The 27,982-nt window shown below is 42.3% G+C and overlaps 1 protein-coding gene and 1 long non-coding RNA gene across 3 annotated transcripts in view; one reads left to right on the top strand and one right to left on the bottom strand.

Annotated features, from left to right (window-relative positions):
* The first annotated feature begins 19 nt into the window (after window positions 1-19).
* On the top strand, window positions 20-20,153 carry LOC310688333. Its single transcript, XR_014516857.1, has 5 exons — window positions 20-223; window positions 553-730; window positions 1,328-1,478; window positions 6,985-7,217; window positions 17,607-20,153. It is a non-coding gene; the product is annotated as an uncharacterized lncRNA (long non-coding RNA).
* The window catches only part of PGGT1B (protein geranylgeranyltransferase type I subunit beta), a 28,674-nt gene continuing 14,797 nt past the window's right edge, over window positions 14,106-27,982 (bottom strand). Inside the window, exons 5-10 of one of the 2 annotated variants that reach the window (XM_083464616.1) lie at window positions 27,808-27,940; window positions 21,558-21,603; window positions 20,666-20,850; window positions 20,311-20,419; window positions 18,369-18,428; window positions 14,694-14,773 (exon numbers count right to left, since the gene is read on the bottom strand). In XM_083464616.1, coding sequence (XP_083320742.1) covers window positions 18,403-18,428; window positions 20,311-20,419; window positions 20,666-20,850; window positions 21,558-21,603; window positions 27,808-27,940 — 499 coding nt within the window. In that variant the 3' untranslated portion in view covers window positions 14,694-14,773; window positions 18,369-18,402. Of the gene's footprint in view, window positions 14,774-18,368; window positions 18,429-20,310; window positions 20,420-20,665; window positions 20,851-21,557; window positions 21,604-27,807; window positions 27,941-27,982 lie in introns of both variants that reach the window. The other variant, XM_083464615.1, reaches the window with a different exon arrangement.

Below are 27,982 nucleotides of genomic sequence, written 5' to 3'. Positions count from 1 at the left end.
GTTTTTGTTTTTGTTTTTTGCATTTTTGTGTGGCTTTTCATTTTTTGACTGTGACTTGTTCTTCGTTTTATGGGACTGACATGTGAGTGTCGCTTGTGACTTCGTTTTGTGACTGTGGCTTGTGGCTTCGTTTTTGTGACTGTGTGGAACCCAGTTCAGCTACAGATTGACTGCAGAAATAGATAAAAGCCCCCCATCCAAACAAGGACTATCATCAGTGCACGTAAGGAATTTTTTTAAAAAAAATTTTGTCATCTACAATACTGTCTTATTTATTTTATAGTACAGTACGTTGATTATTGCTTTCATTTTATGGATCAATGGTCTCCTTAGATAGTAAAATTCATGTTAAATTGCTGTTTTAGGAGTTGTTTTTAAAAGTCTGGAACGGATTAATCCATTTTGCATTACTTTCTGTGGGAAAGCATGCCTTGGTTTTAGAATGGACTTCCGGAACGGATTAAGTTTGGGAACCAAGGTACCACTGTATCTATAAGCCAGGAAGGACAAACTTAATGTATTCATTAATGGTGTGTATTTTATGCATTTTAGACACACAGAATTGTAGAGCTGGAAGGGACCCCATGGGTCATCTAGTCCAACCCCCTGCAATGAAAAAGGAAATGGAAGACTCCCATGCTTTGGCTCTCAGCCTCCTGAATCTGGTGTTAGAGGGGATATTTCTTCGTTGTTCACAGGGAGAAAAGATAGAAGAAATTTACAAGGAACAGTAAGCCACTGTTCATTCCTCACCTACCTCATTCCAATTATGTTGTTTCTTTTAAAAAGTAGATTTCTAAAGAACAATAACAGCTCTGATTCTTCCATGCTCAGAATCTAGGTGTCTTCTGCCTTCTGAAGTGCCATTATTCTGTCCTTTCTGAATCTGAACATGCAGTACCATAACTTTCCCAACAGGTTTGAATGCCTGCATAGCCTCAGATTTTCTGTAGAAAAATAGCTTATTCAGAGACTGGGAGCTGAAAACCTGACCCAAACATATTATGTAACCTCTCTAAATCTATCCACGGAGTGTGTCCACAGGTTACTTTAGAATGGCAGAATGGCCCTTTTCAGAGGCTCTCGTGGTTAAGGTTACTGTAGTAACATTACTCCAGATCTTTTCTACAGGTTATCCCTGACACAATATACCCTTTATTTCTCTGGAAACTGAGTGCATGAATAGCTATCAAGCTCATTTGTTACGAGATACTGTGCGCTTCCATTAGATAATTCATTAGCTAAATAGCTTGCTGTTTGAATCTCTCGGCATATCTCCAGTACTTTTTTTCAACACTGTCTTCTGTGTTTTCTTTTTGTGACAAAGGATCCAGATTAACAACATGAGCACAGAGAGAAAGAAGAACTGTCCTCAACCAACACAGAGGAAAAGATGTTCATAAAGGCGGTAACTTTATACTGCTCGTTGTGTTTGGGCCTAGACGGCAAAGCAGATCGATGCCGCTCTCTCTGGCAAGGTAGGTGGGGGCCTTTCCTCTAAAGTCCTGTCACCTCATTCTAAACAATGACAGTGGTCAGAGCGGCTGGACCTGTAACAAATTGCTTTCTTCTGCTTACAACAGTTCCTGCTGGGCCAGAGGCAAAGTTAGCGCAAAAGGAATATTGGGCAACTGCATTTTGTTTGGTTGTTAAATTTCTAGCCCACTCCCTCGTTGATTAACAACCCCAGCATAAAAAGATGCCATCACAGTCAAACAGCCAACAAAAGTAAACAGAAGATTCAAGATTAAAATAATCATATTCTAGGCTGCATCAACAGAAGTACAGTGGTACCTCTAGTTGCGAACGGGATCCATTCCAGAGGCCTGTTTGCAACATGAAAAGAGCACAACCTGAAGCGCCGTATCTGCGCAGGGGCACGGCACGATTTGGCGCTTGTGCACATGCGCGAAGCGCGATTTAGCGCTTCTGTGCATGTGCGAGTGGCGAAACCCGGAAGTAACCCTTTCCGGTACTTCCGGGTTGCCACAGGACGTAACCTGAAGGAACGTAACATGAAGCAAACTTAGCATGAGGTATGACTGTATAGTGTCCAAACAAGGGAAGTAATAAGGTAAAGGGACCCCTATTAGGTCCAGTCGTGGCCGACTCTGGGGTTGCGGCGCTCATCTCACTTTATTGGCCGAGGGAGCCGGCATACAGCTTCCGGGTCATGTGGCCAGCATGACTAAACCGCTTCTGGCGAACCAGAGCAGCGCACGGAAACGCCGTTTACCTTCCTGCCAGAGCAGTACCTATTTATCTACTTGCACTTTGAGGTGCTTTCGAACTGCTAGGTTGGCAGGAGCAGGGACCGAGCAACGGGAGCTCACCCCGTCGCGGGGATTCAAACCGCTGGCCTTCTGATCAGCAAGTCCTAGGCTCTGTGGTTTAACCCACAGCACCTCGGTGGGACCACACCGGGAATACTCTGTCCAGTTCTGGGCACCACAGGTTAGGAAGGTGGTTGACAAGCTGGAACGTGTGCAGAGTATGGCAGCCAAGATGATCAAGGGTCTAGAAGCCTAGCCTTATGAGGAATGGTTGAAGGAGCTGGGTATGTTTAGCCTGGAAAAGAGGAGACTGAGAGGAGATACGCTAGCCATCTTCAAATATCTCTTATGCTCAACTGCATTAGAATGGATGCAGCAGCTGCAGGTGGTGCAAGCCTTGGCCCCAAGGAAAAGATCTTCAGGGCAGTTTGCCCATCCTGGTTGTACCTCCTCTCCAATTGCCCTCTTTAGGCACTCCTGGCGCTGCCTCTTCTTTGCTTTTGTTTCCTCTCCTGCCCAAACATCCTTTGCCAACAGCCCAATCAGGATGTGAGGCCCTGCCCAATTCGCGCCTTTATTCAGGATACACTCAAAGACAATTCAGCCCTCTAAAATTTACCAGTCAATTATGGGCCTAGTATGAAATCTGAGCTGAATGAATGCATGTCTAATAAGAGGGGATATTCCTGCAGCTAAGGAGCCCTTTTACGTTGTTTTAATTTCAAATATACCAAACCGAGGACTTGGAATCCTTCATATTGTTGCACGCCACCCCAATCTCCGAGTGGTGTGAGATCCCAGGAGTCCCAGGCGCTTAGTTCGTGTTTCTTCAGAATGAGGCACAGTGGAATCTCTGGTGTCCTTATGATATATGGTTTATTTGCACATATATACAACTGAATGGAAGTGAGAGCTGGACCATCAAGAAGGCTGATCGCCGAAGAATTGATGCTTTTGAATTATGGTGCTGGAGGAGGCTCTTGAGAGTCCCATGGACTGCAAGAAGATCAAACCTATCCATTCTGAAGGAAATCAGCCCTGAGTGCTCACTGGAAGGACAGATCCTGAAGCTGAGGCTCCAATAGTTTGGCCACCTCATGAGAAGAGAAGACACCCTGGAAAAGAGCCTGATGTTGGGAAAGATTGAGGGCACAAGGAGAAGGGGACGACAGAGGATGAGGTGGTTGGACAGTGTTGTTGAAGCTACCAGCATGAGTTTGACCAAACTGCGGGAGGCAGTGGAAGACAGGAGTGCCTGGTGTGCTCTGGTCCATGGGGTCACAAAGAGTCGGACACGACTAAACAACAACAACAAAATATACAACTGAGTCTACATTGGAGGGGCTCACAGCATCAAAACCCCAAGTGGGTCATTCTTCTCCCATAGCCAGCACCTTGGAGTCAAAAAGAAAGCAGGCATGGCTTTTTCTCCCAGCTGCCCAGCCTGCAGTCTTCCAGCTTCTAGCTCACATCACTCAAAACTCCCAACTGTAGCCTTTGTCTTTCTAACTTTGTCCTCTGGCACAGAGGCACTTCCTTTGTTACCTTAATGGCCCATGCTTAGAGGGCCATTACCTCACCAGGAAGCTAGCCTGGCTGTTCCAGGAACTGAATTCGTGCTGGATCTAGGAATAAGAAGTGGGCTCAAAACATGCAGTCTACCCCCACCAACTCATAGCAATATATTCATAGCTCATTTGGGCATCTTCGGAAAAACAGTGAACAAAAAACATACCGGATCTTTGGCCAGAAATATCCTGAGATGACACAGGGGAAAGTTAAGGACTGTACGTCAAACGGCAGTATCGGTCAGTGTTCTGGAGGAAAGCCTCATGAATAGTCCAGATCCTTGGAGGAAGGGTGGGATACAAAATATGGCAAACACTATGAGCAAGAGCAGAAGATTTATCATGGTGTAGCAAATGTTTTTATTGTCCTCTTATGTGTAGGATTAGGTTATTGCCAGGCAACAGAAGGATCCCATAGCGGATCAAAGAAAGCAGTAAAGTATCTCAGTGCAACCAGCCTTCTTGCACTTAGGAATTTTCTTCTGTTAAAACAACAAACGATGTGAAGCATTTTAAAGCTGAATCTAATCACAGCTACATTACACTCTCAAGTGCAGAAATGGGTTTGCTTTTTATTCTGCCAGCTGCATTAAGAGAAACGTTCTGTGCTGCTGCGCCCAAGCCATTCGGAGCATAAGAGCATTCGCATTAGTAGCTTATCAATTTTGCATAAACTATTGTGGCTTTGTAGAGAGTGCCTTTGATGGAGACTGGCAGCAGCCACAAGAAAACAAGACTCTTCCTTCCCAGTGTGCTCAGGAAAACAGGAATAAAGACAGCAATGCAGATTCCTCTGGTTGGTAGGGCTAAATCTATCCTTGTGGCCTTCCTCATTGGCCACTACATCCTTCAATGTTCCCACTGTTAGATTGGGTATTTCAGCCTTTGGTAGGAGATGGAGGTATATTGGTTAGTGTGCTGTTATAGGAACAGTTGCATCTGAAGCCATATTGCAATGATCACATAGGCTATATTCAGACAGCACTTTATTCAAATTTCCTGATGTTTCCTTACCTGACAATTCCCACTTCTGAAAATCTAGGGGAAATTTAACGCTCATTTCTGTGTTGTTTCCAGAAATAAATCTGTTTCCAAACCTGTTAACTCCGAAAATGACAGGAGTATTGCATTGTAATTTCATGTGGCAAAATTTGGGGTGGTATCCCACTATTTAAAATTCCCACTATTTAAAATTTAAAATTTAGCGTGACATGGTGGTATAGCAATCAAAAAGCCATAGTTCCATAATGCAGCACATACTGCAGTGTAAAAGGAGCATTTGAAATTGGGAGAGAAACGCTAGCATTATAACCAGCCGAACTAACACAATAAACCCCACATCTGAATGCAGCCGTAGTTGTTTGGCGCTTTTGCCCATGTGTTTGGGATCTTCCCACAGTATCTCAACCAGATGCCATACAGTTCAAGGCATTGGTGCAATTACTTAAACCATACAGTATATAACCCATCTAGGAGGAGGAAAACTCTGATCCTAAATCTTTGCTGTCTTGTGGGTTATCTTCAGGAGGCTAAGGATTAAACCCCACACAAATCCAGAGTGGAGTCCCTAAGATGGTTTGGTTCAACTTTACCCAGAGAGGTGCAACTTCATTGTCTCTTGAGACAGATGGATGCGAACAATAACCACCCACTAAAATTAATCAGAACTGTAAGGGGTGTTTCAGTTTGTTGGTGTTGTTGATAATAAATAAATCACTCACCCTTCAACAGTCACCACAGGTTGGGATACAACAGTTTTAAACGTCAGTATTAAAAACAGTTTAAAGAAAATACAATCAAAGGAACAAGAGGACACCTGAAAACACTTATCTCAAATGTCAAAGACCAGGATAAAGAGGTGCAGCTTCAAACATACAATGTCAAAACTACATAATGAAGGTGCCAGACACACCTCTGTGGGAAGGGAATTCCCAGAAAGGAAATGTGTAGAGAAGTAATTACTGAGAATTACCTTAGACATGCTTGGAGTTTGAAAAGTGTTTTGTTTGTCATTCACCACAATGTTTGCAGTGGAAGAACTAAATATGCATGGCCAGAATGTTGGGAAATGCTTAGTGACATAGTCACTTAGCTGTGCATCAAAGGTTATTTTTAAGGCACATTTTATGGTTATTCTGGCATTTTTATGGAAACTGAGATACCAATGGGGAAAAAAGCACATTGACGTCCTAGTGATTTCTAATGCAGCTCCTGTAACTATGTGTATATGATGTGGCACCAAAATACTAACTATTTGTGCATCTCTATATACAATAATGCAAGTTCTATATACAGTAATGAAAAAGCCGTCAAGCCTCTGGCATTTAAAACCTATTTCTCACATGGCTAACCTTCTCAGCACGTTGGCATTCATCCATGGAAAAACCCTTTCCCCCATTATCACGTGCCCATGCGAGAAGAGTTCATGTCAGAAATGTGGGTTAAATATGTAGACCAATATGAATATTTCATGCATAATTTCCAGTGTGCTGTTACATATTTATAAGCAGCAACCCCCATCTCTATAGCTAGGCATACCATACATACACAGCAGCATTTTTTAAAAAAGGGGGGGACCATTTCTTGGCAGATGAAGTTAACTGAAGCTGCAACCCTATGCATGCTTATTCAGTTTTTAATGTTTTGTTGGGCGCCACCCAGAGTGGCTGGGGCAACCCAGTCAGATGGGCATGATATAAATAATAGTAATAAATAATAATAATAGTAATAAGTGGGAGTTTCTCTTGAGTACATATGCATAGGATCAGGCTGCTGTCAGAAAAATGCAGGTGCACTGAGGGTTAAAAACAGGAGTTGGCTTTAGCTGTGTGTTGGCTGAGTATATTAATTGTGCAAAAGAAAGCAGACATGGTATCAAAGATTTATGGAAATAAGAAGGGAAAGTGGCCTGCTGGGCAATTAGCTGTGCCCCAGGGCCAAGGAAGGGTCTCTCGGCTGCTTTTCTAAGATAATCAGTTTCCCTTTGAAATGCATCAAACCCTGGGACTTCTCCCCTGAAACACAATTCCAGTGAGCAAAGAGTTATGTTATTGGGCCTTCTTTGATTTACACCCCCACCCCAATGCTTTTATTCACCCCTTCTCCATTTTTATGACCCACTCTTTATATTTCCGTGCATGAAGCAACACAGGTTATTTACTTCGTTTTGGAGAGGAACTCGACAGCTACATAATCTCCTGCTTCTCAAAGGACACCATGCCATTATTCAAGACGCAGAAAAGGATGAGAAGAATTATTCAGGAAACTGAATACCTTCTATAAATAGAAAAGGCCAGCGATCATTGACTCTTCAGGCGAAACGAAACAGCAAGGACACTTTTATCAAGGAAAAATGCTTGACAAGAGAGGCCAGCAGGTATGCCCCCGCTCTACCTACCATAAATATCTCCTCTCCTACTTCTTGGGGCAGCACAGTGTCTACATGGCCCTGGGAACAAAGGGCATCTTGAGCAAATGTTTCTGAGCACAGCCAGCACCGAAATTCCCCTACAGCTATAGCTTTGATGTCTTTCGCAAGCAATTTAAGACATTTGCATATTGGTAGGTGCTTGAAGGCTAATAACCACACAGGATTATTTTATTTAATGAATGTGGGTTGCACTGTGAGCTGGGCAAATGGGGTAATCACAGTTCTCTCAACCACATACTTAATCCAGTATCAATGGGTGCACCAAACACCCACACCCACAACATGCAGATGGGTTAGGTGAAGTAGCCAAGTCTGTTAAAAAATAGTGCAATTTCTTGGTTGCGAAACACGGATCAGAGTCAAGCGCACCTGGATTACAGCAGTGGTTCCCACACCTTTATCCAGACTTTCAAATTCCTCCCTGTTTTATCCAGAAGATGATGACCATCACATGGAATATGGGACAAGCTTGTTTTCTGCTGCTGTGCAAGTTGGGACATGAGCCAATGGATTCAATTTAGAAGATTCCAATTAAACATAAGGAATAACTTTTTGACAGTAAGAGCTGTCAGGCAGTGGAATGGGCTCCCCTGGAAGGTGGTGGTGGACTCCCCCTTCATTGGAAGTTTTTAAGAAGAGGTCGGATAGCCATCTGTTAGGGATGCCCGATTTCTGCCTGGCAGGGGATTGGACTAGACCAATGTTTGAGTCTCCAGCTGTTTTCGGACTACAACTCCCATCATCCCTAGCTAGCTAGCAAGACAAGTGGTCACGGGTGATGGGAATTGTAGTCCAAAAACAGCTGGAGACCCAAGGTTGGGAAACACTGGACTAGATGGCCCTCAGGGTCCCTTCCAATTCTACAATTCTGATTCGAAATGTGAAGAGCCTCATTTTCAGAAGACACTTTTGAGAGAGAATTCAATGCACAGGACTTCTTCCAGCAGCTACATTCGGCATCTGAAGGAACTTCTTAACTTACATTATTTGCAGCTTACTTTTCCTCCCAGCGGGACGCGAGTGGCGCTGTGGGTTAAACCACAGAGCCTAGGACTTGCCAATAAGAAGGTCAGTGGTTCAAATTCCCACGATGGGGTGAGCTCCCGTTGCTCGGTCCCTGCTCCTGCCAACCTAGCAGTTCAAAAGCACGTCAAAGTGCAAGTAGATAAATAGGTGCCGCTCCGGCGGGAAGGTAAACGGTGTTTCCGTGCGCTGCTCTGGTTCGCCAGAAGCAGCTTAGTCATGCTGGCCACATGACCCGGAAGCTGTACACCGGCTCCCTCGGCCAGTAAAGTGAGACGAGCGCCGCAACCCCAGTCAGTCACAACTGGACCTAATGGTTAGAGGTCCCTTTACCCAATTCAATAGTAAGGTAATCAAAGCAGTGCCTTGCAGCCTGTTACTTAGCGAGTTTCACAGCTGCACAGACATTTGAACCCAGGTTGTTTTTAACCCAAATCAAACGCTGGGCACTGCACTGGCTCTTCTGTTGAGAAATGGTGGCAATGTTTGCACATGCGGACAAAACTACTTACAAGGCACACCACCGTTAAAACACTTTTAAAAATTAACTATGCTACACACTTTTAAATGTTTTAGATGTGCTGGTATTTAAAAGCAAACAAGCAATGAAGAGGTTGGCGGTTTACGCATGTTGGTAAAGCATTCATAGCCCCTCTGAAGCTGTTCACTCATCATGCCACACAGTCCCTCATTCCTCTGCTGTTTGTGAGCAAGAGAGAGAGAATTAATATGGGGGGTGGGGAGCTTCTCCACTGCCTGTTTGCTTCAGAAACCGTTGCAGCTGCTGAGAGGGCAAGGAGGAAAGAAAGGGGGAAGCAAATAAAAAGAACCCAATGCAGACTTGGTATCAGATCAACAGCTGCAGCAGAACTCGGTTGCCTTTTTTAGAAGGAAAACTGTGGGAACTCTTGATCTCCCAACGGCATTCCAGCGTCTGCATGTGCTGTTTTGAGATCAACATGCAAGGGGCCCCACATTTCATGTACCAAGATTCCAAAGCGCCACCAAATGTCAGAGGCGACACAGCAAAAGTGAAGTTTATGTGCAATTGTAAAACCTACTATTTTTAGACTGCAGAAATATGACCATTGAAAACGAAATTGCTGGTACGTGGAGGAGGGGCATGCAATATACACACGCAAGAGCTGTGGAGGAATAGGCAATGGGACGTCCTAATCCCAGGCACTTATATTTAGCCAGACTAGAGTTCCACCCATCTTGTACAAACAGCTCCAAGACTACTTGAAACATCTGAATCCAGAGTGTAGCTCAAAAGCCTGGGCATACCACCATGGATTAATGTTATTTCACAAAAGATTTTTGGAGATTATGTTTAGAGTCTAAGGATAGGAGGCACACTTGGCAGTGTAATCCTAACCATGTCTACTCAACTTAATTCAATGGGGCTTACTCCCAGGTAAGTGGGGTTAGGATCACAGCCTAAAAGTTGGTTATACCGTATTTTTCGCTCTGTAAGACGCAACTTTCCCCTCCTAAAAAGTAAGGGGAAATGTGTGTGCTTCTTATGGAGCGAATGCAGGCGGGAGGCTCTGCTCAGCGCTCCCTTTAAAGAATGCGTGGTCACTGACGGGCTGCCCTTCTCCCTCCTCGGGGAAAAGCCCCCAAGAGGCTTTTCACATGCTCCATGCAGCTTGTGAAAGGGAGCGCTGAGCAAAGCCTGGGATGCATACAGGCTCTGCTCAGCGCTCCCTTTAAAGAATATTTTTTTCTTTGCATTCCCCCTCTAAAGATTAGGTGCGTCTTATGGTCAGGTGCGTCTTATGGAGCGAAAAATACGGTACAGTGTTACCTCGGGTTAAGTACTTAATTCGTTCCGGAGGTCTGTTCTTGACCTGAAACTGTTCTTAACCTGAAGCACCACTTTAGCTAATGGAGCCTCCTGCTGCTGCCGCGCCGCCAAAGCACGATTTCTGTTCTCATCCTGAAGCAAAGTTCTTAACCTGAAGCACTATTTCTGGGTTAGTGGAGTCTGTAACCTGAAGCATATGTAACCCAAGGTACCACTGTACTTGGATCCCACTGAGATCAATTTGAAACGTTAGTCAAGTCCCTTTCCTTTTGATGGGAAGCTGTAACTTAGACTGGATCCAATTCCAAAGCTTTGCAAGAGCTTTGCAAGCCCAACCTGGTACTCTCTTGATGTTTTGAACTACAGCTCCCATCAGCCCTAGCTAACATGGCCAATGGTCAGGGATTAGACTTGTAGACTACAACATAGGGCACCATGTTCTATTTTACAGCACATCTGAATTTGGTCCGAACTGCTGGTGTAATTCTTGCTTGCTTTGCAATGCTAAAAAAGAGGAAATCCCCAGAGCCCTGAGAGAAAAATAGAAAGACCAAGCTACATTTTAGTTTCATGTTACATACACAGTGCTATTTTTCTGGAAAAAGAGGTGCCGGAACTCACCATGAATGCCTCCCTTGTTCTCTTAGAATGGCAATGGTGCCCCCCTGAGAGGTGCTGGAACTGGGTTCCGGTGAGACATCAAGAATCACAAAACAGAGAAACCAGTAGGAGAACACTTCAATCTCCCAGGACATTCTATACAAGATCTCAAAGTAGCTGTTTTACTACAAAGGAATTTCAGAAATAGACTGGAAAGAGAAGCTGCTGAATTGCAACTCATTACCAAACTTAAAACCATGGAGAGACCTGGTCTGAACAGAGACATTGGATTCTTATCTCATTATACATGACTAAGCCATTTTTCACCTTCTCACCCCTTGCCTTTTCCTGTAAGACCTATTGCAGTCATTAAGAGTCGTCAACAGGCTCATCTCAGCTATCTGCCAATCACCCATTCCCACCACCCTTCTGAGTAATACCCCTCCCCACCTTCTCACTATATAGAAGGATCTGGCAACTTCTGTTTCAGTGTATCTGAAGAAGTGTGCATGCACACGAAAGCTCATACCAAGAACTAACTTAGTTGGTCTTTAAGGTGCTACTGGAAGGAATTTTTTTATTTTGAATAATTAACTGGTAACTGGGGTGGAACGGAAGTTCCAATTTTATTAAGCTGCTCATGTATTTAAAATTAGAAAGAATCCCTGTGTTGTATTTTAGGGTACTGTGAGCCACACAGCGATACTAATCTCACAGATACAACAACAAATACTCCAGGCCATATCTAAAATCTGTCTCCTACTAAATCCTTTCTTCTTAGTAGCTGTGTTTATTTTAGGGCCTATTAAGATGGGCTGCACCAAAGGCAATATACTTTGGATGTTTGTAGCTAAACTGCAGGAGGATCACATAGAGATCAGGAATCAAGTTAACATTCATTAAACTTTCAGTGCTTAGCTGCATTTTGCTAAATTTAATAATTGCATCCCCACCTTTCAAGTCTGAACAGCAGAAGTAGTGCTAACAGAGCCTTACAAATTATTAGTTGTCTCAAATGAGCTCTGAAACTTGAGAGGAATATATATTTAGAACAGCAATAGTTTTTTAAAAGTACGATCTCAAATTTGATTTTTTTAATAAAAAGAAAAATGTTGACGTTAGGTAAAGAGGAATTCAATTTTACTGAAAAGTACCACTGCATTATTTCTTATTTAAATGTGCTTGTTTAGTTAAGGGTTGTCAGGGAACTGACATCAGAGCATAGTGGATAGGCGAGGCTCCCAGATTCTGCAGGAGAGGGGACTAGTAAGGGAAGAGAGAGAACGTCATCTGGGGAAGGAAGTCCAGGTGACACCAGGAAGAAGGGAGAGGCAGAGAGCAGTTCGGAGGGGAGGCTCCGAGACTCTTCCAGTGAAGTCAGTGGGGAGGGTGGAGGACCACCACTCGGCACGCCCACTCTGCGCAGAAGGCTTCCGCGCAGAGAGGCGAGGCGAAGGTTGTCCGTTAAGGAATTCTTATGCTGGAGGAAATTTAGGAGACGCCCACTCACGGATTCTGCTAGCGACTGAGCAGCAGCGCTAAGGGCTGCTCAGTCAGGGAAAGACACAACCACCCCTAAGCAGTTTGGAACAGCTGGAGGTTTACACACAAGCAACCCCAATTCCCGTGACAAGGGTCATCTGTTAGAATCATAAAATTGTACAGTAGGGACCCCAAGGGTGTTGTAAACAAAATCTGCCCTTATTCCCTTATGGGGTACTCAAGAGCCCTTATAGAGTCCTTTGTAGGTTCTCCATCGGTAAGAGAAAATAACAGAGGCCAACCAGAGAATATTGAGAAGCAAAGCAGCTAGTAAGCCTGATCTTTATTAAAGCTGTTAGCAACAGGGTGCTCCCCTCACATGCAAGAGAGAGGAGGACCACCCAGAACAAAGGTGTGTCTGCTATTATATAGACATTTTAAATTGCCCACCCTGGAGTCTAAGACCACCCCCAAAAACATCATACCTACATCACAGAAAAGGCGGTCTACAACAGAAATCTGAGTGCATTGTTTATCTCCTGTGTGGCAAGTTACCTGATTGACTTTTCTGGTAGTCTGGCCATTCCTTTGAGATGGTAATCACTTAATTCCTGAGACAATGGGAAGGTTCCCTCACCCCCCTCCCTCCTTGCAGAGAAACATTTGGTCAGTTTGGGGGTCAAAATGGTTTCAGGACTGTCTTCCTGTGCTGCTTCAGACATGTGGTTTATATATTTATGTACGTGTTTGCTTGGTACATTTATGAACATTTATTATATATATGAAACCTTAAAATTTTTATTACAAGGGTCATTTAAAAATAAGGGATTTAAAATAAAATTACCTTATTGGTTTAATGTTTCTGATTTCCATGTTTCAAACTTCAAATGGTCTTTTCAAAGATACCTAAGAAATAACAAATCCCAGAATCTGCATTTTGCAGATTCATCAGCTTGAGAATATAATGAACTGGGTGCAAAAAGAGACACAAACAAATAAAAGATTAAGTATATCTCTGGTGCCCCTTTGGAAGGCTTAAGGTAGGTTTGTTGTCTAAATTGCAGTTTTCAGAACTCAGACTTGCATAGTATTATATTAACAGAATCTGAACCACCTTTGTACCTAACAATTGTACTTCTTCTACTGAAGACACTTTCAAAAAAGCACTTGAGTTTTAGTTTAGAATGGGCATACCAAGCCTTTTTGCTTGTCTGCTTTTTTAAAAGCCCTTCTGAACATCACAACAGCATGCTTCACCCATTCCTGTTCCACAATGGCTTGAGCACAAAGATCCAAGCTTGTATTAAGCCACAGTTCCCAGTTAGTTCAAATCAGGGAATGCTGGCTTAATGCAGCTAAAATAAAAATAACGGAGAAATGGAAGGGGTGGGAAAAGTGCGCTTGGTATTCCATGGTTTATGAAGGCAGGAATTAGCTCCAAGAAGGCTTAGAGAACTCCAAATAAATGTGATGCAATTTGCAAAACGAGGAAATGAAATATGGCTCCTTTGCTTAGAAAAGGGGGCAAATAAAATAAGGTTATTGAATGCGCACACAGAAACAGTGGGACAACTCCCCTAATAATACAGGAAGCAGCAGAAAAAAGCCCCAAAATGAAAGTGACAGAAACAAAGGGCAGTTAAGACTGTTGTCTACACTCATTTCAGTTAAGTATTTGATTGTGTGGGATAAATAAGATCACAGAATGCAGGAAAGACTGGACTACTTTTGTCCATTTTTTTGTAGCAAATCACATCAACTGCAATACTTTTTTCTTTTAGTTATTTCTTTTCAGTTAGAATGATACATCTTAAAATAGCATTAACGTTCAGTTAAAACTGTGGTACTCCAAGTGTTATCTCAAAATATTCCAACTTGCAGCAGCCAAGGTGTCTAAAAAATAATGCAAACATATCGGGTCCATTATAATGAATAAAATAATTTTTATTTTTTTATTTTTTATTTTTTTTACAAAGGTTATAGAATTGCCATCTACCTTAAAAGGACACCTTTTTTTAGTAATCAACACTTAATTTATTTTATATGAAGAATGTATCAAATAAATTTCAGTAAATTCAAGGGATTAAGTATGAAAATACTTAAATACATTTTAATATCCTTTTTATTATCATTACATTTTGCCATTGCACTGTTTAAAGTAATATAATAGAACAACATTGCTTTGAAGGGATTCATTAAAACCAAGACAACATCTGTAGGGGCAAGCAATTTTTTAAAATTCCAATCCAGAATAACTGGCTGAAGGCCATTTGCTGTCTGAATGATGCCAGTGACATGAACTTGATTGTATGATTCCAGCACTTAAAAAGAGCACATTGGTTATACATGGCTTTTCACCTTGGGCTACAATTATGCTACCAAGCTCAACTGGAGTCTGAAATCAGTCATGTGGCATTGTGCACAGTATCTGAACACTGTTTAGAGTCCTTGGTTGCCCAAATCTGATGAAGGTGCAGAAGGCGCTCCGAGGTTCGTGTGCTTACATTCAGGGCGGGGTGAACCTTGCGAATGCCCGACTCCTCCATTAGCGACAGGCCACAGATCCCAAAGTAGGCATGCAGAGCATCTGGGAGGAGACATCAGAGGATGTGCATTATTCTGCAGTAGACAATTGCCATTTTCTCAAGAAAAAAGTATCTCACTGCATGCCAGTAGTAAACATAGCATCAACACACATTATTCCTTCTTGCTGTCTGAAAACTGTCTGTAGTAACTAAAGCTTATGGGAGACAGCAAATTGGGGTGGAGGGGGAGAGAAAGGGACCACGTATGCCAAGCATAGGAGCCAACTCAGCCAAGGTCCCTTTGCATGCCCCCCAATAGAATATTTGAGGGGGCCAGGCCCCCCTAAAGTTGATGGGTATTGCCATTCAAATGGTGTGTGTGCGCTACGTCATGTGACTGATTATGTGGGGCAGGGCTTACCTCCCCACCCCAATATTTTATGCAAGTTGGTACCCCTGATGCCAAGGACCAAGGAATTCCAAGCTACACAAGCGCATGTGATTCCACTAAAGTAGCACTGATCCACCCCCTGGAAGCAGTACATACTTGTCATTATTAAAAGTTTGCATTACTTAACAGAAATATTCAGCAGCACTGGTTCCCAATTAGCGAAGTACTGTTGGCCCCCTGTTTTTCAAAAGCCAACCCATGGACCCCCTACTTTTGAAAAAATGTTCTCTCTATGGTATTTTTTGTTATGTGAATGGTGCCATGAACCCCCTGGGTGAGATAAGTGGACACCCCTGGGGTCCACGGCCCACCAGTTGGGAACCACTGTTCTACAGGGATGCCACTGAAGGTCGTGACCTTACTCTGCCTCCTGGGACAAAATACAGTCATGTAGTCATGCACATCACATTACACCTGCTTTTATATTAATCTTTGTCAGAATCCACACAATATTCCAGAAATGAGAAAAAGCCTGGTGAAGAGTTCAATCTCGCTCAACAATTTTGGGGTCTTCCTTAAAAAAGCTCAACTACTTTTGGGGTATTCTGGCTTTTACTTTTGAAAATATGACAACCCTACATATCGTCCAAAACCAATTTGAAGTCCATATCGTGATATCAGATTCATTATTTTTGACCTGGCACTATACTGCTAATTATGATGTGTGCATCCTGAAAAAATCACAATGTAGAAAAAACCGTGAAGCCAGCCAATGCCTCTACATAGCTCCATCCTTATTCCAGACGTTGTAATGCATCAGTTTATCACAATGTTTAGCTGGTGATATATTGTGATGTTGAAAACGGGGTGTATCTCAGCCCTATAGAACAGCTAGCGGGTCCCAAACTAAAGGACAGGTGCCTAATAATTTGCTTTAAAGTTCCCAACAACATCCCACATACCAGGTCATACAGTCAAAAGACTAAAGTCATCACATGTCTTCAAAGAGATACATGGCAATTCCAAAAGGCACATAAGGGGTGTGCAGCCGCTCAGTCTGTTTTGGAGCCGCTGTGTTGTTCCAGTTCTATTCATTATTACAGCCTAAACTTGATCTGTTAAATCTGAATCTCTACACACATACCCTGACTATACTGCAGAACCTTAAAAAATAAAAAGTGGTCCACAGCACGTCTATAAAAATTCAACCCAAAACCTAGCACAGTGCATGTCAGTTGCTACAACAGGTGGAAAAACAAGTGATTTGCCAAGACCCTGAGCAATTTCAAGCATGAGGAGAAAGGTTTGGGAACCACTGTCCTACGGTATTGTACCTTGCTTAAGCCACCCAGAAAAGTCTGCATTTTCTCACCATCTGCCTTCATTCCTGGAAGTACCAAAGAGAGGGAGATTGCACTATGTTGTTTGATTCTTTATTAGGAAAAAATCAGAAAAGAAGGAAGCCACTCAAATAGTCTAACTTGATCATTAACACCCTGACCTGAGAGCCAAAATTCAGAGAACGACCACCCGTGTGAAGAAACCTCTCTTCCAAATCATTGTGAACTGAAGGTCCTAGGAAATAATTCACTGTGATTAACAACTAGATCTGTCCTTCAAAGTGAAAATCCCAACCCCCACTCCTTCCACAACACATGTAACAAAGGTGGTTGCTGCTTTTTTAATTGTTGCATATTTGGTGAATGGAAAGGATCATTTAAATGGTGGTATCCAATGCACTCATTCCATCAGCACATGAATTTATGCTTGCCCCACCGCACACCCTCCCCCCAAAGGACTGAGGGAACCTACAAAACAGAATTAGGGAGTACACAGTGGTGGGAGAAACAAGTTGCAAATGTAAAGACTTCCTTAGCGTTACACAGCATTCCACCCAAAACTTTACGAAATTGAATTTGTATGCGTGCTCAGAACCATACCTGAAGAGCTGATGCCAACAACCAAATAATACTAAAAATATGCAGCTGGTCAACCAAGTGAGACAGTGTGTTGGATCTGGAGACACAAAATCTACCCCTGCAACTGGGCATTCCTGGTTCCTCCACTACACTGTAGCCCCCGCAGTATGATGAGGCATGGGAGGATGGCTTCCAAAAGCAGAAGTTCCTTCGTGCTCATGAAAGACCACCTTTGAATCTGGATAACTTCTAGATGTCAGACATTTTCCTAAGGATGATGGGTCATATGCCATGTCTGGAAACACTTCCAGAGAAGTATTAATAAGACAGAAAAAGCTATCTTGGTTTTTTTCTTTTCTAAAAGTGCTCAAGCATTTTGTTTATATCAAGGCTGTGTGTGTGTGTGTGTGTGTGTGTGTGTGTGTGAAATTTTCAGCCCAAAGGCCACATCCCATCATGAACAACCTCACAAGGACCACAAGGGCAAAAGCTGGTTGGGGCAACAGATTTTTTACTCTTTGATAGTAAAGTACATTCCAGCCGCATGAAAATCAAATGTTTCTACCTGTATCTCTCTCCATTCAGGTAAGCAAGAGACATCATCACAATTCAAGGAAACATTCCAGCCGGTCAAAAACACTTGAGGACCTGGGACAGCGAAGGGTGTGGCTTAGGAAGCGTCAGAGCCTGGGAAGAGTCCCAAGGACAGAGAGGCCTGGAAGGCTGAACTTGTTCTCAAGGCCTGAGGTTCCCTACCCTACCTTACAGAAAGGAACAAGGGTGTCAACCTAGAGGCAAGAGAACAGAAATGGAAGCAGGAGAATTTGTGCTTTGATCTGTATCTTTCTAGACCAAAACGCTCATTTTTTTTTACTGCTTATGCTGTTTAGACCTTAAGACTTACAAAGTTTCAATACCTGGTTAGTCCTTAGTCGTGGTGGTTCCTTCCTTCTCTCCCACAAGTCTCAAGCTGTTAAATGATGATGCTTAGTTAAACCAGCATTCTGAGCACAATTTCCAACTACTTCTATGGATAAAAGCAGTTTTAATGCCCCTCATTCCACGCAGCAAGACAATTTTAGAAGCTATCAGAACCTTCAGCTGTTTAAGGAATGGCAGAGGCTTGAAACTGCTGAAAATTAGGCCCTCTGATCCAGAAGCCCAACCTTGTCAGCCATTCTCTGTAAGTGCATGGCACATAGTACAGAAGACTCTGGTTCAAATCATGACAGCAGGAAGCCCTAGCTCAAACAGAGAACTTCAGCAAGCTATTCCATTGCTCTAGGTCTAAAAACGAACTAGTTAAATCAGCTTATTGCTAACTACAAGTGATAGATTCTATCCTACCTTCCTGTAGAATAGCAGACGTCTGGAAAAGATGCTAGCTGGGACTGTCAGAATGTCCTTCTAAAGCAGGAGATACCAACACACAGGCATTAATACCACACTTCACAGGTTCCACGGCTGAGTTCCAGCATTTGAAAATAGATTCCAGAGCTAAGCCCCAGCTCAAAATCAGCCCTAAAAGAAGTTTTCTTGCAAGGTTGCCAAAGCTCTGGGCAGGCTATCATGAACTGCCTACAGGTGCATGTGGAAGCAAGGGCATAAGCTACTGGCCCCACCCCCATACCAAACAGCACATGCTACAAGTTCCAACTATATAGGGCCCTCCATTTGTAGTCTAGCACACAAAAGCTTCAATTGGTGATGTGCACCCTCCATATTTCAACGGCACACGGAAGATGGGTTGAGAGTGGAGTTCCAAAGTGCTGCTCTACATGCTACACATGAATGCCTGCCTGTCAATTCTATCTCTCTCTCTCCAACGGTAGGAAGGTCTAGAGGACTTTGGGGGATGCAGCCCATGGCTTGCCCAGATCTGGTGTAAATGAAGAACTCACAGACAGGAAAGCTGTCATCCCAGGAGAATGGCCTCTAGCAAGTTGCAGTGTCTTCTGGCCCCTGGCAATATTTTTAAATTTACAACCGTACACATCATTCCAAATTCCGCCATACTGTAAAAGCCATGTTGTGGTCACAGTTCTAAGAACACTGAGAATGATTTAATTTTTTTCTCTGCTGCCACCAGTTTGACATTTCAGTGACCCCAAGGTTTTTCCTCATTAGCCACAGCAGTTCAGACCCCCATGCATATCGGATTAGGATTTTTTGCCGCAATTTGCATCATTTTACATTTTCTGCAACTGAACCTCGCTTGCTATTTTACTGGCTTTTCACGCAGTTTGGAAACACCTTATAGGGCTCTTCAGTATCAGCTTAGATTTTTATCATCCTGAATAATGTGAAGCCATCTGCAAATTTGGACATTCAGAAGTAAGTTGTACAGCTCCATTCTCCATACAGAAGAGCCTTGCGTGGCTGCACGACTTACATCCCTTTATTGTAACAAATGTCCATTTACCTCTACCTTGTTCCTGTTTTACAACCCATTACCAACCTGTAACAGGAAGAGTATTATCTTATGTATTTATATACAATACTTACATGCCACCCAACAACACAACTTCTCTGGTTAGTTCCTATGACTGGTAAGTTTACTTAGGAGACTTTGGCAAGGTATTTTCTCAAAGGTTTTTGGGAGTTGCAGGTATACAATATATAGTGGATCAAATTTTGGTACACATTTGTTAACACTTTCTACACTTGATCTTAGCCAAAAGGCCGAGAAGCGGTAACATTTGTTAACACTTTCAAAGGCGAGATAAGTAGTACATATTCCCTCTGTGCAAAGTGATCTCCCCTTGTCAATATCTATCTTCAATAATGGTTCCAAAACAGATGTTATGCTAATGGGTTGTGTAACTAAACAGGAACATTGTCACAACAACAAAAATGGATAGGAAAGAGATTCATTCCTTAGGACAATTACGCAAATGCGGACACCATACTCCTTTTCTTAATGTGCTACTTCAGTGCCACTATACAAACACTAATATCTACTTCCAATTTCCTTCACCTTTTGTTCTCATCTACTTTTTCGCTATGGATGTAGCGCACAATATTGTTTTCAACCAATCTACTGCTGGTTATGTAACCAAAACACCAGCTAACACAATCTGTAAAGCCAAAACCATGGCTTAAGAAGTTCTTATAAATGATTTGCGTTAGTAAGAGCCTGTTAGTGTTCAATGTCACTACTCTCTTATACCACACCAAAAGTATTAATGTTTCATTTTCATGTTATAAGTATTTGGCTATGGTTTCTCTTCCCACCCCCTCTCCTTCCCCCTTGCCCTCTCATGTAGGTGGGCAAAAAAAGTTCATTTACCTGGATGACTATCTGGCCATTTAGCAAATCCACCAACAAGGCGATCTTGGGTTGATAAAATGTAATTCCTGTTCTTTTCATAGTTTGTATACTGAAATATTTTCAGAAGCTGAAAGAAAGGTTTGTCGTGTTAACACACATTATCAGTTTTAACATGCACCTGAAGTACAAATAGAGAATTGTAAAGTTTGTATACTTTTTTTAAGAAGAAAAATGAATTTCTAGAATTAACTATAGGACATAAAATAGCACCTTTGATAGTAAAGGTCAACCTAAATTAACTTATTAATGCAGAAGTTAAACAGTCAGAAAGCAGATTATGAATGACAGTGTCTTGCTTCAACTTTCAAGTTACCTTAAGAGTTGCTCCAACCCAAAATGAGTAGCAGGTATCCACAGGCTTGTTGGGTCGGCCATGATAACCATTCTGTTGCCGCATAATGCACCATCTCCTTATCCTGTCCAGCTGTTTCTCAGAGAATACCTCTTCAAGTTTACCCATTAGGCACAGGGATGCAATACCACAAAAAGTAGAGCCACCTGAAAAACCAGACAAGATTTCCCCAAACATAGTTTTCAGTCTTTCATGGAGCTACTGAGGAAGCCCAGTTTACATAAACTACTGTTATCTAAAAGACAATTTTAAGTGATACACTGTCATTCACCCTAGCAGAGAGAGGAGGCACTGAGTTTAAGCACATGTAGAGCTGGACAAACAATTTTCAAACAAAACGACTGGTAAGCCACTCAACCATGTTACTGTTTTGTTAACCAATTGTCATCCCACTTATACCACCGTATGCATGTTTGTTACTTTGCCTGTAGTTTTAGGCCAGGCGCAGATGTAACACAAGAATTAAGGGATTAGACTATGCTATCATAGGCTCCCACATACGCACATTTCCCCCCAAGTCTGGTCTCACTTAAAAACTTCTGCAAAGAGAAATGCACGTGCCGAGAAGCTTCCTTTTTGCGCTTGGTTTCATTGAGAGATACTGACAAAAATTGGGTATTGTGAATCTTGTATTGAGTCCTCCTTGTTGAAGTAATGACCTTATTGCTTATTTATCACTTTCACAAGGAGGAGTCTCAGCACAAGATTCATGATATCCAAATTTTGTCAATAACCTGCAATGAAGCCAAGCTCAAAAATAAAGTTTCTCAGTGCGTGCAGTTTTTCCTTGCAGAAGTGTTCTATCTCATTACCACTGTATTAAAGTGATCCTTAAGAAAACAAATACTCTTACCATGAGATTCAAGTCCGGCTCCTTGGGCAAGCCCATTGTCATAAGACTGAAAAGGCAAAAGGCAGGCAAATGTAAGCATTCATGCAAACCTTTGAATGTACACTTCATTTTAGTAAAACTACATGGCCTTGGCCAAAAGTTGTTTCTAGTCTCCAACAGCCTAGGAGATGACTTTTCAAAGACACTGGACTAACTTCAAAGTTATAACCAAATGTATACAGCTAGACAGTGCTCAAATTCATTAATAATAATAATAATAATAATAATAATAATAATAATAATAATAATAATAGGTGTGGTGGTGTTCTTCCACTCTATACAGGAGCCCAGATAATGCCATTATGAAAAGACAATACATTCATTGACAAGCAGTTGTGACTGCTGTGGGTCACGGTTGGGGGAAGAATGCAGGCAGCAAACAATGTCCACCCTTCCCTAAAAACTAATCAGCTGACTCAAAATAATCTGCTACTTGTAGACACCGGATGTCCAGCTAATCAGGTGTGTCATAAACAATGAGAATGAAACATCACACCAAGTATAAAATAATTAGCTTGAAGGTAGGTAGAGGACCTAGTTTACTCCAGCACCAAACTCGTGATACTTAAAAAAAACACAGAACACTGACCTAAGGTTTATCTGGATGCTGAGACTGACTGTTGTCATCTTGCTTGTAAGATAACTGGGAACTTTGCCCTTTTAAAGGAGGAACTGCAATCCTCCGCCCTTCCAATAATTATTGCACTCATATGTTTGACTGACACAAGACAGGAAATGTGAAAAGCCAAACAAACAGCAGCCTTTGCTGTTTGCACAGAATATATATTTTTAGCCTAATTACAGATTCCTAATTTTATTACTGAATGTGTAGAGAAGTTTACTCTATGCTCAAACTATAGCTATGCAAAACTAAAGCACAGCCCTTTAGGACGCTGGGCAATTCTAGAGCAGACTAGAAAGTTGTTTTCAAAACAGTTCCTGGTCATTGGATTTTTCTGTAATATTTCTTGCTGCACATTACCTTTGGTACCGAAGTATTCACTAAGCCAACTTTGACAGTGCTAAAGCTTGTGTATCGCAATACTAAACAAACCAGTAAACCCAAGGAAAAAAACAGAATACATGAGGGTCAAGGGGCCCTTAGAATGGCATGGGCTGTGGTACATAAATACAAAAAGAATCTAAGTCTATGAAAATACTGACTTGAAATAATATTTGACTTGCCAAAGGTGTTGCTACCTAACCAAATTATATTCAGCAGCATTCAAATTTGCACTGCAATGATAAAAACATATAAGCTTGAACGAGCCTTATTTTCTTGCAAACGACAACATAGGAGATGTTGAAACAAAAACTACATCTTTGAATAATAGCACCCTTCTAACAATGGCATCTGTTTTGCCTGTGATAAAGGGGACATTATCAGTACAAGCCAGAACTGTACATAAACCAACAGTTCACTACAATGAAATACATGGGCACCTCAGAAACGTAGATACGGTGTTGAAAAGAAATACAGGTGAAACCCGGAAAATTAGAATATCATGGAAAAGTTCATTTATTTCAGTAATTCAACTTAAAAGGTGAAACTAATATATGAGATAGACTCATGACATGCAAAGCAAGATATGTCAAGCTTTTATTTGTTATAACTGTGATGATCATGGCGTACAGCTGATGAAAACCCCAAATTAACAATCTCAGAAAATTAGAATATTAAATGAAATCAGCAAAACAAGGACTGCAAATAGAGCAATATTGGACCTCTGAGAAGTAGAAGCATGCATATGTACTCAGTACTTGGTTTGGGCCCCTTTTGCAGCAATTACTGCCTCAGTGCGGTGTGGCATGGATGCTATCAGCCTGTGGCACTGCTGAGGTGTTATGGAAGACCAGGATGCTTCAATAGCAGCCTTTAGCTCTTCTGCATTGCTCGGTTTCATGTCTCTCATCTGTCTCTTGGCAATGCCCCATAGATTCTCTATGGGGTTCAGGTCAGGCGAGTTTGCTGGCCAATCAAGCACAGTAATCCCATGGGCACTGAACTAGGTTTTGGTACTTTTGGCAGTGTGGCAGGTGCCAAAGTCCTGCTGGAAAATGAAGTCAGCATCCCCATAAAGCTCGTCTGCAGAAGGAAGCATGAAGTGCTCCAGAATCTCCTGGTAGATGGCTGTGTTGACCCTGGACTTAATGAAGCACAGTGGACCAACACCAGCTGATGATATGGCTCCCCAAATCTCTTTTCTGATGAGAGCAGTTTTTGCATCTTATTTGGAAACCAAGGACCCAGAGTCTGGAGGAAGAATGGGGAGGCACACAATGCCAGATGCTTGAAGTCCAGTGTGAAGTTTCCACAGTCTGTGTTGATTTGGGGAGCCTATCTCATATATTCACCTTTTGTATATGAGTTTCACCTTTTAAGCTCAATTACTGAAATAAATGAACTTTTCCACGATACTCTAATTTTCCGAGTTTCACCTGTATTTCCATTTTCCATTCTCCATATTACCCTTTCTGAGAAAAATTCAGGTTGCAAGGTAAGTTGCTATTTTGAATATTAGTGCTGCAAAAATATTCTAGACCAGTTGGGTACTCAAAAGTACGCAGTACCAGCAACTCTTTTGTTGTTGTGAAAAAATGCAACACACATACTGTTACAACTTCATGGTGAGTACCAGCACCTATTTTTCTAGAAGATGAAAAAGCACTGTTCTAGATTAATCTAGCTTAAGAATAATTGTGTTTGTTAATTCCTAAATATAATACTTTTGCTTCTAGGAGACTCATGTCTGCTATGAAGAAACTCCACTAATGTATTCTGGTGCTGGGAATTTTGAGAGATCTCAAGCACAAAGATAACAAATACCATATTTTTCTATGTATATGACACCTATTTTTTTAAACGCAAACTTAAGAAATCAATATTTTAAATTAGGGTTGCCAAAACCACGAATGACACTGTAACTTACAAGCAGATGGAAAGGTAAAGGACCCCTGGACGGTTAAGTCCAGTCAAAGGTGACTATGGGGTTGCGGCGCTCATCTTGCTTTCAGGCTGTGAGAGCTGGCGTTTCTCCACAGACAGATTTCTGTGTCATGTAGCCAGCATGACTAAACTGCTACTGGCGCAACAGAACACCGTGACAGAAACCAGAGCGCATGGAAACACCATTTATCTTCCCACCACAGCAGTACCTACTTATCTACTTGCACTGGTGTGCTTTCAAACTGCTAGGTTGAACGGAGCTGGGACAGAGCTGGGACAGGAGTGTGGGACACCCTGTCGTGGGAATCCGAACTGCCGATATTCCGATTGGCAAGCCCAAGATGCCCAGTGGTTTAGACTACCATCCATGTATAAGACAGCCCCCAATTTTTTACTAAAAAATAATAATAGCAAAAAACATTGTCTTATACACGGGAAAATGTGGTATATTCACACTGCTCTTAACTGACCACAAAGCAAAAGTCATCACTGTCTTCAGAGAATGCTAGTATAACAGAAATCTAAAAAGGGGCAGACTTTGATAATCAGAGCATTCACCTCTATCCTCCAACCTATTAAGCTGGAAAAGAAATGGAACACTACAGGGTAGGACAAAGTGTTTGCATGCAAAGTAGGGATGAGGCATTTTCTGGAGTGCTTAACCTTGCTTAATTACTTTTATAAAACTCTCCAAATGACCCCCCCCATTTCCTAGGAACTACATGTGGGAGCCCCATGCCCTTTTCTTGGTGGTGAACAGAAGGAGTGAATTTTTGTCCCAGGTGAGAAATAGGGATGGAGTAAGTCTGATATTGCTGTGCAGTAAATGTCTCCCAGTTTGATGTTTCTTGGCATCGACTGGTAGAATACAGCAGCAGCAGCAGCAGCAGCAGCAGCAGCAGCAGCAGCAACAACAACAACAACAACAGGGGACTGCAGAGAGCAGGTTGCAGAGGAAAAGCAGCAGGCTCTCTGCAAAAGCCTCACTGCCTTTGCTTTATATGTCACAAGCAAAGGTAGGGCCCCAAATTCCTACGTTTGCTGCCAAATGCCTAGTTCTGCTTGTACACCAAAAAATTCTGCTACAGTCTATGAAAAGATTCACATAGCCACTGGCGGAGGAACAGGGGGAGGGGGGAGCGCACTGGCCCCGGGAAGGGGGGTACCATCGCGGCCACCCCCCAGACACGCGCCGCACACACCCCACCACGCTGGGCGGCGTGCCACGCCCCTGAGACACATGCCACGCCCACGCCTGCTCTCCGTCCCCGGTGCTGGAGCATGCAGCTTGCCACTGCACATAGCACATTTGTAATCACCCTCCCCTTTATATGTCTCTCTCAGAAATACAGCATTCACTGTTTTCCTTATTCTATCAATAGTATTTTTGACCTTTCAAGCAGCTCAGGACGCATTCTTCAAGTTTCAGCTTTTAAAAGTCAACTTTACCACAATCGCCTCCCAGGACACAGCTTACCTAATGGCAATCTACACATTCATTCCCGTACAGCAGTTGAGAGCTGACTGCTTACGGCTTCGGCAGAATTTGAACTAAAGAGGGAAAACATAGAAGGACTATCTGTTTGACGTGCTTTTCAAGAGCAGTATTCTGGAGCACACTTGAGCATTCAAGTGTATAATCAAGTGTACTTGAAGTCTAGTGTCTCACTACAAGTGTTAACTATGCAAGAGCTACTGGCTTTCTGCACATCAGATCAAGACTAAAAATACAGCATGCCAGATTCTTGGCATTGTGCAGGGATTCTCTTTTTATGAAATAACTGGTGGCAAAACTGCAGCCTACTGGTTACTGTGCATCTCTAGAAGAAGCCCATAGAGACAGTGCCTAGGAAGTGGCAGTCTGGCATGCGAATGATAGTCTGCTGGTGTAGATTCCAAACTTGTAGTGCAAGTTTAACTCATTTATAGTATCAGCTAAAAGAGAACAGGAAACTCAGGGCCTGGGTTGTTAATCTGTAACCCATGTACTCTGACAGATAATAGGCAATAGCCCATGCTGTTCACAACACAATCCTGTATTTCTATACTTACAAAAGGCAACATTTAAATTATTTGAACTTAAACTAGATTTATACCTTAAGTAAAGCTGTGCCCAACTAGCCACAGCAATTATATTTTCACCATGCTACAGGGCAGGATTCCAGCGTTGCAATCACACTAGTATGGAAAACGTTAACGTAAAATATGAACTGGTAGCTTTTCAGTTTTTGAAAGGTCTATATGCCAATAACATCATAAAGGTAAAGGGTAAAGAGACCCCTGACCATTAGGTCCAGTCGTGGCCGACTCTGGGGTTGCGGCGCTCATCTCGCTTTATTGGCCGAGGGAGCCGTTGTACAGCTTCCGGGTCATGTGGCCAGCATGACTAAGCCGCTTCTGGCGAACCAGAGCAGCGCACGGAAACGGCGTTTACCTTCCCGCCGGAGCGGTACCTATTTATCTACTTGCACTTTGACGTGCTTTCGAACTGCTAGGTTGGCAGGAGCAGGGACTGAACAACGGGAGCTCACCCTGTCGCGGAGATTCGAACCGCCGACCTTCCAATCGGCAAGTCCTAGGCTCTGTGGTTTAACCCACAGCAGCACCCATGTCCCAATAACATCATAAAAAGCAGCAATATAAGAATTTTGAATGTTGAAATCCTATGGCTATGTACCATATTTCTAAGTAAACATACACAAGATTGTAATGTTGGAGCCTTACAGTGCATCCGTATGCAAGCATATTTAGGAATAAGTCCCACTAAGTTCAGACTTACTCACAGCTAAGTTCACAAAGGATTGCAGTCTGAATTGCCCAGAACGGCTAATACTATCCATGAATGAATGCACAGAATACTTAATATTTCTTGTACACACTAAGAATAGGCAACAATTTATATCAAAGTGGAGGCTTTTTAGCAGTCATGAAATCCATCATTATTTCTAGTAAGAAGAAAAACTAAGTAGCGTATATCACTGTAGCATCATAAAAATTCATGTTTTAGAAGTCCTCTGTGTCCTAAATCATTAAGCATATCCTAATGTTGTCTCTCTCACGCTGCTCATTACAAAGGCAAATCTATGCATTAATGCTATAATATTCTGCATTAAATATGTTTGGATGCAGGAAAACTGGCAAAGAAGCTGCTTTGTTGCTTTAGTTCCTCAATCAACACAGGAATACAAAATGTATGCATATGAAATGTTAAGAAAAGATTCTCTGAATAGAGGAAGTTGAAAAAATTTGATTTGCAAAACTCACCATGCTCCTCCTGATATAGTCAATGGCTTTCTTCGTATCCATCCCTGACCAGTTGTTAAGCATGTAGCATATACAAGCAGCACAGTACACAAATCTCATGTCATTTTCACTTCCTTCCAGGACTGCACAAAAACTAAAACATATAGAAGTTATGCAACAGTTACTGCTCTGTTCA

Source organism: Podarcis liolepis, assembly GCF_965112155.1.
Source record: "Podarcis liolepis genome assembly, chromosome: 11".
Classification (NCBI taxonomy): Eukaryota; Metazoa; Chordata; class Lepidosauria; order Squamata; family Lacertidae; genus Podarcis; species Podarcis liolepis.
The sequence above is the reverse complement of the archived record's forward strand: the minus strand, read 5'-3'. Positions and strand labels throughout refer to the sequence as shown.